The sequence below is a fragment of the Plodia interpunctella genome, chromosome 1 (genome assembly GCF_027563975.2).
Source record: "Plodia interpunctella isolate USDA-ARS_2022_Savannah chromosome 1, ilPloInte3.2, whole genome shotgun sequence".
NCBI classification, from domain to species: Eukaryota; Metazoa; Arthropoda; class Insecta; order Lepidoptera; family Pyralidae; genus Plodia; species Plodia interpunctella.
Genome location: NC_071294.1, coordinates 2,553,307 through 2,569,810, shown reverse-complemented (window position 1 = coordinate 2,569,810; position 16,504 = coordinate 2,553,307). Strand labels below are relative to the sequence as shown.

The following is a 16,504-nucleotide window of genomic DNA, read 5'->3' as shown; positions in this document are numbered from 1 at the left end:
GATTAATTTGTAGATTAAACCGAATTATAAGTAAAGTGAGGTAAAAATGCGGTAGGTAGAGCATTTATACTCTACCTACCGCATTTTTGGGAATTTGAACGATACATTATAAAGTTTGATAATTTTTTTTATGTTGGCTCTAACAACATCCAAGAAAGTGTGTTCGATTGCCTTTCACGTCACAACGGAGAATTGAATTGATGTGACTTTTGTTTGTGGAGATAGTTGAGCTGGAGAGACAGGGGCATAGATATAGGAAGCCGAGAGTCAAGTTGGACACAAGTGTATGCGTTAAAATTTCATACAGTCGTTGTGCGTACGTGCTGCATAAGTATTCTGCGTGCACAGGCCTCAAATCTTAATAAACGAACAAGAATTCGTCTAATTAGACATTCACTCAAAGTAATTCCGGCGAAACAAAGTGACTAGATTGTTGTATTCAGAATAAGGCAATTATTACCAACGTTTGGTTCTGAATTTAATTAATCCAAGCTCGAGTTATGTAGATTACGCGAGCGAACATTCCCGATTCGGCGTTTTATGTTCTTTTTAAGGGCAGTTTTGTTATTCTTTCTAATATGGGTTAGTCGAGTATGTAGTTACATTATGTTCTATGCATCCAACAGGGGAAGAATAATAATAGGGGCAAAATTTCAACGATTTTAATATTTGATTGTGAAATTTGGTATAGGGTACGAACGAGGTGTCAGGTCGGGATAGTTATTTTATCTTGACAATACACTCTAGTTGCACCTAAAATTAGGTTTAATTAAGAATAATTGACCAATTAAAAAAACTCCTAAGCTGTTTTCACCGTTTAGACAATCTACGGAAAATGGATGCCACGAGTAATCGTGATAACTAGAATTACTTCGCTTCGGTGTGAGTGTCAGCCGTGTAAAAGATGTGAATGTTTGAAAATTCACGTTTTATCGAAGTCATTGCGCTCGGCGAGTTCGTGACTCCACTTAATTAAATGGTTTGTGTGATTACCTCCCTTGATGACTTCGTACATAACCTTTAATTTTTGTGACATTTTCGATGTCCGAAAATTGTGTGTGTGTGTGACATGTTATGTTTATCGCGTTCATACAGACAGACGCGGCACTTAAGGATCTACCTAGTCTGTTAATACTGTAGATCCCTGTGCTTTATAGAATTTTAGGTCATTTCTATGATAAAAATTAATTTTAATACTAGTTGTTAAAAATAATATGCGTGTTGCATGCTTGTCTTCTATATTCTGTCTGGGTGATATAAAGATCACACAATTTTTACAAGTTTGTGAGGATCTATTGTGTTTGTTTTTTTGTCTTTACGCAAAATCTATTGGACGGATTGCTATGAAATTTGGTACACGGATAGAATATAATCGGGTATTTTTTATCCTAAAATTTAGCGGGGCGCAGCAAGTTTAAAATATACTACAATTTGAGATCCAACCAATGCCTAGTTAATAAAAAAAGTTCTTACATTTTTGTTAATATTAATAACTTTATTCACCAACAGTCTATTGATGTGTTCCACTGCCGGGCTAAGGCCTTACAATACAAACACATTATTATTAATTAAATTCAATACATTGTTCCAGGTGTACCGGAGTGAACCACTGCAACTTCATACTCCAAGAGGACTACCCTCCTGCAGTCAGGTGGCCACTGGGCGTCGTATACATCAAGTACGCTTGTTTTGATGGTAAGTGTACTTTTGTTATTTGATCAAAACAGCCTGAAAATTACACAGCATCTATACATATAATAAAACGGCAAGTGAGCTATGTCTGTCTATAGGAGATGTTAAAGAAAACTAATTATGGGGACCTTTATGGGCTTAATAGAAGCAAATATATGTACTGTAATGTTTAATTATCAACGTAGGTATAAAGCCCCATTGTTTTATCCAATAAATCCGACATTTTCTACTGACACACATATGAAAATGATCCCCGTTTAGGTGTATCCCAATGGATTATATAAATTTAGCACGTGACGCGTGAAATTGATTCGTAACCGATAGTGCACACCCGGTGACGTCACGGTCAGTTCGGCCATATGGTTTACCAGGGTTGGTATGCGAACCTTATTCAAAAAGAAATAATAACCTATTATTATCTGATGTAGGTCAATAAATAAAATAGGTGTTCGTTTTGCCAAAATGTCTAACAACCAAGAAGTCAAGTGAAACGTTACGACCAGGCGCCCGATTCTCACGCAATTGAAGTTCACTTCATCAGTTTTCTCGCGTTCTTTTCTAAAGGTTCTACTTCTGTTTCTGCATTTGCAAAAAATCAACGTTAAAAATATCGAGCAAACGCATCGATCGAACGAAGGTTTTCGTTTGTAAATTTGCACAAAACGATCGAAAAAAATTGGGGAATATTGATGAAGTGAACTTCGATTGTGTGAGAATCGGGCTCCTAAAACATCTAAGGAGACAAAGCACAAGAAGGGTTGATACCCTTCTGAATTAGTAATATAAAAAACACAAGGATCATTATTTTCCCCAGCTACTTACTTATACCATAAGCCCATAATTACCTTGTAATTAAACATGAAAGGTAATGTATCCTTTATGTTTAAGCTAGTAGCCTTGCAAGATCAAAAGGCAGGACCACCCAGCAAACCTCATTCCTCTCCATCGATCAGTCTTCACGGCTGTTCCAGACAGCTAATCGTTACATCCAATGTGCTGCTAACCATAAATTCGTCTTTGAAATCACATGCACGTGGCAAAGCTGTTTGTGTCCATACTCCATTAACGACACCCTGATTTTAGATATTTTGGGGTAAACGCGACAACTATAATCGCCAATGTAACTTGATCCACCTCACTCCCAAGTTTTCAACATCCAATAGAAGTTTTTAGGCTTTTATAGCACCTATTACAGGTCTATATAAATTGGTGGAAGTAACAATAGATATTGGGCACGAGGGAATCGAAAAGGGACTACTAAACCACTGTTCGATACGTTTATAGTGTAGTTTCAATGTCGTTGTGATCTGCCATAATGTGATTTCCTTCAATTATTACAATTAGCATTTTATCTCTATTGTATTAGGGTACATATTGTCGGCTGATATAAATTTGTTTTTCTTTCTCGTGTAACTTTACACAAACTACTGTTTACTGAATTGTTCAGTGTAAATTGAGATGCAATAAACAAAGCCGTTAACATACCATCATTTTAATGGTAAAATTATATCTCACACATATGTCGTGTTAAATTGACGCAATAACATAAACTCTATCCAGTATTAGCTTTTTAAGAGCCTTATAAGGATCGTAGAACTCTACTGAATGATTTTTAAAAAGCATTCTTGTATTTGAAGACAAGCTTATTGACCCATAATGTATTTTTTTCTGGTATTGAGTTTTCTTTCATATTATAATTTTTTCATCATATATCATCTTGAATTTAACGTGAAATATGTTGAGTAAGCAAATTATTATATGTTCGTTACTATTTGACTCCAATGGCATTTCAGAAATACGAATTGTAAGGAAGAGGGTCAAAGGTCAAATCGAATATTAATATGAATTAGTTTTGTCAGTCGGTCAGTCCAACCCTAAGCCGCAAGATATATGACGACAGATGATGTTACTTACTTGATGCTAACTTACTTAAGGCTCAGTGGAGGGCGATTTTGGTTAACTTAGCCACATTCGGAAAATACCTAAGTTTTAAAAATTGGTCAAAATAAATTATGTTGTTGGTTCTCCTGTGGTTTTAGTGTACCATAAACTTGTGTTTCATTTAAATTTTACTTAATGAATTCATATTCATTAAGTAAAATTCTATAAATGTATGAATCTTTATGAGCCTTCACTAATTAAGTATCGATAAATCGATTTCAATTTTATCCTTATCCTTGTCATATTATAAAACAAAGTTCTCTACCGCATCTGTCTGTCTGTTCGCGATAAACTTAAAACTACTGCAAGTATTTTCATGCGGTTTTTACCAATAGATAGAGTGATTCCTGTAGAGATTGTAGGTATATGATTTATTGTGTTTTTATCTCAGCGAAGCCGGGACGGGTTGCTAGTTACTAATATATAAAAGTAAGTATATAAGTTAGTAAATGAAGTAAATGAAATTTTTATTCGAAACAAAAATTATTACAATACAGAAAACTTATAATAAATATATATATAATAATACTTCACATACAAGTTTTAAGAACATTTGCAGAGCGATACCATTACCTGGCTGGAGTGCTGCCAAATTTAAATTGTCGATAATATCCCACTGAGTAGAGCTTATAGAAAAGTGGCGTAGAATATAAATGTGTAGGTAGTGTTTTTTTAACCTTTCCCACAGCAGTAACGGTTTTCTTTACGATCTCGAATAAAACTCCCACCAGTTTTCACGAATTTCCTTAGGCGATTTTCCTCTGTGGTCATGTAGTCAACAGAACGGTGAGGCAGATATAGAAAGAAAGACCAAAAGATGGCAAGGGTTCCGCCCCAGAATAGGACCATTCCATGTCCTCCTGTGGATGCTGTAAGAGGTGACTAAAGGACAATTGATAAGCAACGGTAGGATTCCCAGGGGGGGGGTTGAATATGACAGGTCGGTACTAAAACTATGGCTAAATCTGTGGATTTACGTATCAATAAAAATATTATCATAATAGAAGGGAAATGTAGAAAGTCCAAGTGACACGGGCCTATGCATAAAATATGAACACAGCGATTATGACATAATAAACCCATTGATCAAACGACGCTATAGAAAACCCATGATTGTCCCATTTTTATGGCGAATATTGGAATAGAGGCAATTATTGTCCCGTTTTTCTACTAAATCATAGTTAATGTTATGGGATTTCCTGGCTGCGATGGGAATGAATTACAATTTATAGGCTAGTATAATAACGATATAATTTATATGGAAAATCGAATGGGTATGACCGAGTAAGTATTATGTATAACTGATATATCAATACATAGAATTTTCTCAGATTGTTTTTCTTAGCTTAGTAAAAATTAAACAAATAATCTACCAAAGAACCCATTCAGGTTCAGCATTTCTCTTTCATTTTGGGCTTTTTCCCCGTTCCCTACGCAGCCGTTGAGCGCCGGAGCCCAGGGTCCGCTTTCCTACATTTTCGTCTTCACTTCGCACGGTCGTCGGCATCCCTCCCTAGTTGTCAGACCATATAGGACACATTTGCGTTTTATGGTAAATTATTCGAATAAATTTAATCTTTATATAAATTTACAAACACAACGTCTATTGCACAAGCTTTAGAACATTTTTATAATACAAAACTACAGTCACCATATTCTTTAACTCTCTATCAATCAATAACAGCCCGGCCGCCTAACAACGTGCTTAGAGGATACGAGGTACGTAAGTTGTTACATTTGAGGCCGTCCAAATTAAAAGGGACCTTATGGCGCCCAGTACTTACACCATCATTGCCGTTGTTATTATGTATTCGAACAACGGCAATAAAGACCTAAGTGCCAGCCGCCATAAGGTTCCTTTTGATTTGGACGGCCACATTTGTTTTAATTTGTTTAAATATTCATTTATATCACAGAAACATTGAAAACATTGAAATGTTGCATTATTTCATAGAATTTCAAGAAGTGGGCCCTCAGACCACACGCACATTCTGTGGATGATAGAAACGAAAATCCTACAAAACAAAGTACTGAGTACGTATTAATACCGTGCGAAAATTATTGGCCTTGATGTTTGACGTGACATACATTTGAAAAATCGCCGTCTGTCTGTCACACAATTTTTGCAGGAACAAAATAAAAATGTGCAATTCGTAGATAGATAGAAACTAAAGCTCTCACTCGCTCAACAGTTATTAATGACTAAAGGGTAAATTTGATATCTCTACATAAAACCAATTTATCATTTTCATTCAAACAACTATTTAAATTTACCATAACAAAAGTCAGACACAAATTACTCTAAATCAACATACTGCAAGTTAAGAAATTCTATATTTTCGTGCAACAGTCTAATTTGTCACATGAAAAGTAACCTTAAGTCAGGTGATTAAGTCACAAAACTGATTGATAAATAATTTCATCAAAAGTGTAACACGTGCACGGTGCATTCTATCGAACTTGATTGGCGGGACAATAGACTTGCACCCCTGCAAATGCAGTTTTTGCCGACTTATACCCACAGTTTTTTTGGGCAATGCAAGTGTGCATTCGCGCGATAAGTTTTATATGAGGATAATGTTTATTAAGATAAACTGATAGATATTTTTTTCGATCCATGTTATGGACGCGAGTATTTGTAATAAATATATATTTCGTAGCATTTCTAAGGAGGGTTGGCGATTTTAAAATCTTAATTACCAATCTTATTGATTTATCTAATCTAATATCAAAAATTGGTTTAATTTACGCTGGCCTCGGGTTACAACAGCCATCTCTCTCTCATCTCTCTTTGAGTGTTTTCCCGGTTTCTTTCTCAGCCGTTGAGCGTCGGAGCCCAGGGTCCGATAGTCCGATTCCTAGTAGTGAGACCATGAACCATTCATTCACTCTGGATGTGTCCGGGAATATGAGAGGATGACAGAAAGATTTTTTTATTTTCCTGTTTACTGTGTATTATCGTAACTTATTGAATTCAGATTTATCTCATGAAAGGTATAATTTTCAGACTTAATACTTATAAATAAATAGTTGGCCGGGTGGTTAACGTTTTTACACTTTTAGAGACTTTTCCAAATGTATAGAAAATCAATGCGCGCGATTTCTAATGAAACTAGATTAACGGACAAATTTTTAATCTTTGATTTGTGATGTGGCAACGGTGGTACGGAACTTTATTTTTTATGATATTAGCCTAAATTTAGCGTTAAGGCCGTCCCCTGCCAGTAATGCACTATTTCACGGTCCGCATCGCGCCTGTCGACCGCAACGCTGCACAATTTATTTGGCTATTTCGTGTGATAGTGGGTTACTGTATTACAATATCGAAATACATAGACAGGGTTGGAACTTCTAGGCACAAAGTAACGAAAATCCGTGTAGTAGTTCATGACAGACAGACGCGACAGAGGGTTTTTTGTTTTATACACAGACTAGCTTTTGCCCGCGGCTCGCCCGCGTGAATTTCATAGTAAAATCTTGGTCATTCTTTAAGAAAAATGTTGAAGAGTATGATAAACAATTGTTAACTTTTTATTTTGAAATTTGTATTAGGTTCCATACATTCTATCACCAACCTTTTGATGGGGTTGAGGGTTAATTTTCAGAAAAATCGTGATTTCAAGTCACTAACTTCAACGGTGTAGAACTTCCATATAAAAGCTTTTCACCCCTTTCACTCCCTTGGGGCTAAAATTTCCAAAAATCCTCTCTTTGTTCTCACCAAATTTCAGCTTCCTACGCCCAGTAGTTTCGGCTGTACGTTGTTTGTCAGTCAGTCAGTTTGACAGTCACTCAGTAATGGAAGAGTTTTATATATACAGAGATATATATAAGTGTTCATATCTGTGACTTTATAATGTGTAAGGATAATGTTTAAATCTCTTTATTTTTGAAAAAAAAAATATCTTCGTGAAAACCTCTACCACGTAATGGAAACCTTTTTATTTGACTAATTTTATGTGGTTATATCATCGTGAGTATCGATTGCCAAAACGGTTTTGTACATATTTTATTTCAGTGTTTTTATTTTGTATGGTTGTTTGAAGGTTTTTTTTTATGCTGCATGCATAGAAAGTTTATACTAAAAAAGTGATTGTTGACACACAAACAATTTCAATAGGTACCATACAAGTCTTTCACTTAGGCTGCTTTGCACCAGTTAACTTGAAGTTAATTTTAAAAGTTGACATGTGCAAACCACTCATCAGAAAATTTGTATGAAATTACACAATATTTTCTTCTTCGCTTAAAATGTTTTGACTACTTTAAAATTATATTTCCAGCCTCAATATCCCCAGTTAGCCTAATGTTAGTCACTATCTAAACGGGAATCAGTAAATCTATCGGATTTATTAGGCTTAGCAATCGGAAAATGGTCAATTTGATGTTATCTAAATCGAACTGGTCACAGGGAGACAAATTACATTTGTGCCATACAGCTGGTAATACCATTTCATTATCTAGATTCACCATTAAAAATATATAATTACTTCAATTTCAAGGACAGAAAATGAAGTAATTATATATTTTTAATGGTATTTTTATAAATACCACACATGCTTTTTAACAAATTTTGATTATTGAAGCCGGATAGACACGTTACTATACATAGAAACCGTTTATTTGTGTTGCCACAAACACTAAAAACAATAACATATAAAGCATTAAAACAATATTCATAAAATAAATCGTGTGCTGCAGCAAGACAAAAAGGCTTCTTCAGTGAACTTTCTGCACATTAGTACAAAAAACTGATTTTCCGTTATTGCCGTCAATGTAAGTGCGAACGCTAAGTTATAAAAAAAAATAATAATAATATTGTGTACTTAAACGTTTTAAGAAATATCATATGATGTATTACAAGAAAAATATATAAAGGGAAATATTAATACAGTCTAGTTTACAGTCTAGTTACAGTCAATATTAAGACAGTCTAGCAGACAGACAGACAGACTAGCGTGGGTTCAATTCCCGCTCGGTTCCAGAATTTTTTCATTTCCTTAACATTTTCAAAATTATAATTTTGTTTGGAATATTCATGTAGACATTTGGATTTTTTAAAACGATTCGCTTATGCTTTGTTCTTAGTTCCCATTATATACCTAGTTGTTCATAAGTTCGCTGTATGTTATGTATAGGCAGAATGTTTCACGAAATTCTATTAGTAAGTGTGGTATTTAGTAAAATTAGTCAATTAATCAATTCCAAATCAATAAATATATTCCAAATAAATTTCGAATAGAAAATTAAGGCCTATCAATTATTTTAGTTTCTGCTGACAATGTTTATTACAGACATTTTTTTATAAATGTAAGTATTGACTTGAATATCTGTATGAATAGGCGAGGGGAGATTGATCGGGATATATGGAGTTGATATTTTTAAACTGGGGTGGTTATGTTTACAATAGAAATTATTTTTATGCCAAATCGATGTCGAACTCGATTCAAAAAATAATCGGTTTGATGTCATAGAAATTGAAAGCGGAAAGACAGGGCAATTTCTTCTAGATGAAATATTAGAACAGAGATTAATGAAAAACGTTAACAGGTTGGCTACCGGGTCGAAGTACATTGTTCATTACATTATACATACATAGTAACATGTTCTATGAATGTCAACTATAGGCTGGTCGCATGACGCACGTAACTCGTATGTTTGATCTAAGATATTAGGCGGGCGGCTGTCGAAACGGGCGGTTCAAGGGCGGGCGCGACGAAAGAACGACACCCAGGGTTATCACAAACACTTTTTGATTAAAAATAGGAAATCAGAATCAGAACATGTTAATTTCTGGAAATAAATCTCTGGCAGAAATTTGTTCCTATCACAACTTCGTTCGTGCTAAAATTTTAATATGAAAACCAGATAATTATAAGAGAGTATTATACTAGTTTATGAAAGAGACTTAAGCAAAGCATACTATATATGTTCACTAAACTGAAGATGCTATTTGTCGATGTAAACATATCTCGTTTATCAGTTGAATAGTATTTTAATAGGAATTATTATTTTTGAAAATATGACCGATATGGTTAGGTAAGCATACTCAGCCCTATTCAACGGTGTCTGACGAAACGTCTCCGATTTGGAATTCTCTAGACCGATCGAGATAAGACAATCAATTGAGAGGATATAATTTATTTTGATCCGTTTTTCGAGATTCGATTCCAAAATATTTGGATTTAAAAGTATTTTTAATATTAAACAGTATTTTTGTCAATACTTCAAATTCAAAATTCTTTATTCAATTTAGGATGATATACATCACTTATTTACGTCAAACAAGTTTAAAATCTACGTCTAAGTCTAGTTGTCTATAGATGTTTCAGTTTTTGCTTTTTGACTACGTTTTTGACTGCAGTATGTGGAGGTACACTATACGGGACATACAGAGTCAAAAGTCTCAAGACTCAAAGGTCATGTTTAGCTAAATAGAAATGAAAAGATAAAATCTACTTTGTAATCAAGTTATCTATGGTAGAAACCAGTGTCCCACGAATAAAAGTAATTTGTCTTTGTGGATCAGTGTGACATATCATCCCATCTCCTATCGCTAAGCTCACTGAGCCCATTGAATCTAATAGATTTACCGATTACAGATTACATATTGCCATTACTATTATTTAAAAAATATGTATATTTTTTAAAAAGAAACAGTGTGATCCATCCAGCCAGTGGCAACATGCAACAAGATGTCACAATGTATATTAATCTGAGATAAGTAGAAATATGACATAGTAGTTTTTATAGTTCACTATTTGTTTCAGGTGAAGGGAATATAATGAGGAATCTCTCACGTCGATAGACTGTTAAAGTTATTCAATGTGTGCATCACTATTTGGTCTGTGGATACGTCTACTGCCACTTGATGGTGGCATTCGTAAATGTCATGTCAGATGTCTCGCCATTGATTAGGTATATACCTCATGATATGTATGTAATTTTAAGTATGTGTTATCCATATTACGAGTAATCCATACGAATACTAGTATTATAAAGAGAAAAGATTTGTATTTTTGTTTGTAATGAATAAACTCAAAAAATACTTGACCGATCTTGACAAAATTTGGCACAGAGATATTCGAAACCTTAAGGAGTGACATAGATTACTTTTTTATTATAGTTACCCGAACGAAGCCCGGACGGGGCGCTATAGTTTATACAATACAGATATTAAACGCTGTATGATTTTTATCTAGCTCCATCAATCAGTGAATTTTGATTAAATGATCATGAACTCTCGTAGCAGATCTATTTTCTTAAACTTAAATAGATTTCTTCAAATATTCAAATAAAATAGCCAATTAACATCAAAAGGATATTACGTCTATTTTGATCTTTACGACTTCATAATGGGATCCAGTTTTATATCCGTGAAAGGTTTATTATTATTTAAGTACATATACAAACAAACATACACGAATTAAAGGAAAACAAAACATCGCTTCATCCATCCTAAGCCAAAGAAAAAGACGCGATGCCAATTTATCAATGGACAATAAATTTAAATTCATCATTTTATTGTGGGGGATTTTTGAATATTGTCTTTTTACTATGCTGTGGTATTGTTACTGGAAGTACCTATTGTTTAATCTGTGGTGTTGTCAACCTTGACGTTGACAACGTCATCGTTTTGGCGAACGATGGAGCCGTAACACAAGAAAAGAAGAAAGAGATAGCGTGCTGTTCATACTAACCCTCCTCCTCCTTCCATCATATCCTATTTATTTAGGGTCGTGCTCCTTATGAGACACCATCCATCCAATGCACTGCATTCCCGCCATTCAGATATGCTCTGCAGCTCGAAAGCCGTCGCTGACTGATCTTCAGTGTCGTGCGAATCTGGTGGGACCAACGAATGTACCGTCCTCTGGATCTTATTCCATGTATTTTTCTCGGCTTTTCCAGGCCGTCCATTTTCCTAGACCCATGGCCAAAGAACGCCAGAATTCTGCGCATACGTGTCTTAGAGACATACCAACCCATAAATGGTGAAACATGTAAAAATATGTTTTATTTTTAACACCACATTATAGATAACGTAAATTCACGTTTTTGCTAATAAATTGCCTTTGTACGAGCAACAGCATAATCGCTGAGTACCTATGTATTCGCATGGCGTGATGCATTCGCATATTTCGCATCGTACGAAAAGGGATAAATGATAATTGTGATAACATTTTTGAATTTAAAAAAAAAAGCAAGAAATTTTCCGTGCAAGTTGAAACCGTGCAACTGAAAGACTGATTTCGATTTCGAAACGAAACTTGAATCAAATTTCAACAAGTTTCTTGAAGTTACGAAGAATTTGAATTGAGTCTGGACGCCTAACAATAAGTTCGAATGAGCCTTTTATTAAAGTCTTCATAAGAGAAAGTCGTAAACAACGGGGCAGTCATAAAAATGTAACGTAACAATTACGTCTAAGAACAAAGGAGATCTCAACGACAAATATTTGCTGTTATTATTATGGATATATGAGAGGCCTTTCATCATTATAAGAAGTTATATATGTATCTATAAGATAAATAAATAACCATAATATAATATTTTGTCTTGATTTTTCCATGAGTCTATCAATAGACTGTTGTCTAACTAGAATATCTTTTACCAACTCATGGAAAAATCAAGAGAGATATTGCATACAGTTACGTAACATCTCTCTCTGAACGAATTCACAATAACGCCTTTGAATATCGTATGTTATACATAGATAAATAATGTAAAAGGTTAACCTGTCGTATTAGAATATGTTTTCTGTAATGGTAGGTAAAGTTTGGTGATATAAATAAATAAATAAATGTAACATCTCTCTAATCGATAGTGTTCTTAGTTATAAGTATATATGTATTAGGAAAATGTGCGTTCAGTTTGTGTCATTTTGACGACCTCAGTTTCGCTGTGGTAAAGTGCTTGCCTTTGAACCGAGAGGTCCCAGGTTCGATCCCCGGGTCATGATTGAAAATTACCTTTTTCTGATTGACCCGGGTCTTGGATCTTTATGTATATATGTTATAAAATATAAAATATAGTATCGTTGAGTTATAATCCCATAACACAAGTCTAGAACTTACTTTGGGGCTAGCTCAATCTGTGTGATTTGTCCTAATATATTAATATGAATAATCTCATTTCTAGCCTGAAATGACACCAGCAACTTCGGGGAGGGGTTTCTTAAATTTTTAATTTAGTTTTTATTATTATTATATATTAAACTGCTTCATTTTATGTCATGCTTTCTATATCGATCCACTTCATGCCTGCCAGACTAGCGCATTTGCGGGCGTCCCTTCGCAACAACCAGAATATAAACCATAATTTGAATTCTTATCTATTACAGACACGCTGTCGGTCCACTACTGCAATCGCGAGGTGCTCGTCGCGGAGTCAGGTCCTGACAGCGAGGGGTACATCCGTACACCTGGGTACCCAAACTTCTACATCGGCGACGAGTGTCGATGGCGCATCAGGGTGCCGTCAGAACAGAGGCTGAGGATTACCCTGATGGATGTGAGCTTGAGGAGTAAGTAGTAAACAGCACCTGTAGAAAATGGTACACGATGTTTGTTGCATTTCGTCAGTCCATTTGCCCGTCTGCCTGGATCTGTCTGGCGATAAAAATTGGACCGAAAAAGCGGGCGTCACATTAACTTCACCGTAGTAATATCTCATTTCACGGTAGTAATAGTCACGGGATTGGCCTGTGACTCTCTTCAACTCTCCAACTATCTCCACACCAAAAGTCACCTCAATCCATTGATCAGATTTAACGTGAAAGACAAACACACAAACACATTTTTACATTAATAATTTTAGTATGGAAAACTCGAAGGTGAGATATAAATTGTAAACTCCACCCTGGACACTAAGCCCGTTCACGATTACGAATAAATTTTACTACTTAAATGTAGTTTAATTTCGAGGTTAGTAGCGAGTTAGTACACAGAGAGTGCTGCTGTATATGATTTTTTTTGGAGATTTCCTTAGCAAAATATATTTCTGTAGGTATATCTATAGAAAACTATTGTCAAGTAATGCCCATGGTCACAGAATAGGGTCTTTTATTACATTATTAAAGTCATTAATCTACTATTATTTCTGTTTACAGCGATAGGCCCGTTTGAAAACTCCTGTACAGACTACATATCGGTGCGGGAATCGAACGGCGACACCATGTTCTCCTCCTGCGATCAGGTGGACCTGCCACTACGCCTCACCTCCTCGACGGATACAGTTGATGTGGTGGTGGATGCCAAGTCCAAGGGAGCCTATCCCAAAAGAGGGGTGCTTTTGCATTACAAGAGTAAGACATTTCAAATATAATATAAATATTTTTTAAATTTTGTTGTCAGTAGTTTGTATTTTATAAGTATATATTACGATGTGAAAAAGTATGTACCTGTGAAGATTTTAAATTCCTATGTGCCATGTCTCTGTGGCCTTGCTCCATTGTAAGCCACCAGTAACGCCATCTATTGTACCGTTTTGTGAATATCGCGGACAAGTTCGTCAAACATTGTGGATTCGATATTATTGCTGGTTTTTCGCTGCGATAAATTAAAGCACTCACACCAACTACGCAATATTCATGCATTCGGCGACAATTTGTAGACTGCATGAGTTTGACGATAGTGTGGAGCCGGCATGGAAAAGAACAGATGCACGTCGAATATCCATATTTTTGGGTTGTTTGTCGACAGACGTCAAACGAACGACTTGCTTGAACATTTTCATAGATAAAATAAATAGTGATTTTTCTTTATTGACGAGTAATTCTTAGAATTTCTGATTTTATAAAAACAACGCCATCTATGATAGTTTTTCACCAACAGGTATAGGATGCATCACGATACCACCGCCATCTGACGGCTACCTCGTGTATCGCACAGAAGATGTCGCTCACTACATGTGCCATGTGAATTTTGTTTTCGCCGACACCCAACAGAGGGCGCGGATGTTATGGTGTTTTGACGACAACAGATGGAATGACACTGTGCCTACATGTGTTGGTGAGTTTTTTTTTTACAAAATATCACTTTTGCCACAAACTTTTATTGTCGTCAGTGAGATCTTGTTTTATTCATGTCCTTGCAGTAACTGTTGATTAGTTCCCACGTTGGGAGCCGATCTCAGGTGAACCATCAGTTCATGCTTATTTTAATAATGCATTGTCATAGTACCTATCTGAAGAGACTTGGAAAATGTAGGACAAGTGGAAGTAGGTGACACAAGCTTTAGGACAAATACTTAATAAAAGCTTGTAAAACGGATCGGACCACTACGCGCGCGCGCAGTAATAGCGCCGAATTTGCTGTGAGTTTGGGTAGGTGGTTTGTGCTGTTTACTGTACATACATGTAATTTATGTGTGGATCCGCCCTGAAATACGAGTAAGACCACTGCATGTCTACACGTGAATGTCGAACGATGTGATTATGGAGCAAAGTGTTTGAACAGCTGAATGTATACAATCGAGCATGTGCAACACAATTCAGCCAGTCGTATCTAAAACTTAGGCCTAAACAAAAATAGATCTTCAAGAACAACATTTTTTTTATACTAGCGTAGGAAAATCTGTTATAAACATTAATCAACTGTATCTAGATCTAAATTAGTAAAGTATATTGCTTTCTTCGTCATTTACTAAAGTTTAGGAATAAAGTCTTAAGACCAAACTGAGCTCATAAACAAACTGCAGGTAGTTTACGAGTATCCAGGATCCATTAACGACAAGATCCACTTTCCCGTAACATACTGTAGGCAATAAATCATTCAGCCGCTATAATAAACTGCTTCATAAAAAACACCTTTTGGGAAAACTTATTGATGACCACGCGCGTAAGCACGTATTAAAAACTTCTTTGAGGTTATTTTCACGTTGATTCAGGGAGTGCACATGCGCGTTGGCTTCCCGTCTCTTTCATTCGGTACTCGAGTCTTTTGAAAGAGCGTAACGACATCATTTATATCTGGAACAACATGATTATTTACACAACGACCGCCGTTTATAAATATCGACTTTATTGCACGAACATAAAGTGTAATTTCTATTGGTGAGACGGAATATTTTCATCGTCTAGGACTTCCAATTTTGTAATAGAGCATTCGGTGTTTGACGTTCGTGGCGGTTGGTACAGTCGTTCATCTGCTTCATCAACGAAAACACGTGTTTTTGAACGAAGTGAGTTTTAATAATGTTGTTTTAAAAAAATACCTATTAGTGTTAATAATACTCCACGCGTTCCAGTGTCGTGTGTGTAGTTTTTTCAGAGTTGAGAAAACGCGTGGTCGGTAAGAGAAAAGGACAGATATATAGAAATGCTGTTGTTGTGTTAAAATATTTATATTTTTTAAAATAATTTCTGATAATAGTTCGTAGTCGTTCGCTATCGAAAAGTGATAACTTAATGTTGTTTTAATAGCGCGTTGGAAATTTGATAAGAGAAACGTGATTTTGGCGGCTACGTATTGATACTTATACATACCTAGATGATTTTTGAAAATCCTAACAAATTTCATAAATGCGAAAGTACCTAAGTTTGTTTGAAGAGGTAATCTCTTCACGCTCTATCTACTCAACCATTCTTATAGTTGGAAGTACATACATGGCTACATTCTTTTTTCATCCCGGAACAAATTTACGCGGGAGAAGCCGCGGACAAAAGCTAGTCTTCTTATAAATGCAATAGTAAAAACACTTATCATAAAAGGATAGCCTAGGTAATGACATTACTTGAGTCTACTGTCATTACCTTTTTTTTTTAACGTGTGGAAAGACCCTCGTCCCGTCCGTCCCGTCCCATCCGGCCACGGGAAGCCGGACAGCTACTGTCATTACCTAGGCTATTTTTTTATGATAAGTGTTTTTA

At 35.5% G+C, this 16,504-nt stretch overlaps 1 protein-coding gene and 1 long non-coding RNA gene across 5 annotated transcripts in view; one reads left to right on the top strand and one right to left on the bottom strand.

The window, feature by feature from the left end:
- LOC128670809 (uncharacterized) overlaps positions 1 to 16,504 on the top strand; it is an 80,421-nt gene that overhangs the window by 39,763 nt on the left and 24,154 nt on the right. For all 4 annotated transcript variants that reach the window (XM_053746822.1, XM_053746805.1, XM_053746813.1 and 1 more), the window contains exons 3-6: positions 1,592 to 1,695; positions 12,977 to 13,159; positions 13,745 to 13,939; positions 14,469 to 14,645. In XM_053746822.1, coding sequence (XP_053602797.1) covers positions 1,592 to 1,695; positions 12,977 to 13,159; positions 13,745 to 13,939; positions 14,469 to 14,645 — 659 coding nt within the window. The remainder of the gene's footprint in view (positions 1 to 1,591; positions 1,696 to 12,976; positions 13,160 to 13,744; positions 13,940 to 14,468; positions 14,646 to 16,504) is intronic.
- On the bottom strand, positions 1,598 to 3,725 carry LOC128670831 (uncharacterized). The gene is made up of 3 exons (XR_008404798.1): positions 3,607 to 3,725; positions 2,538 to 2,688; positions 1,598 to 1,728 (listed from the first exon to the last, which is right to left on the bottom strand). It is a non-coding gene; the product is annotated as an uncharacterized LOC128670831 (long non-coding RNA).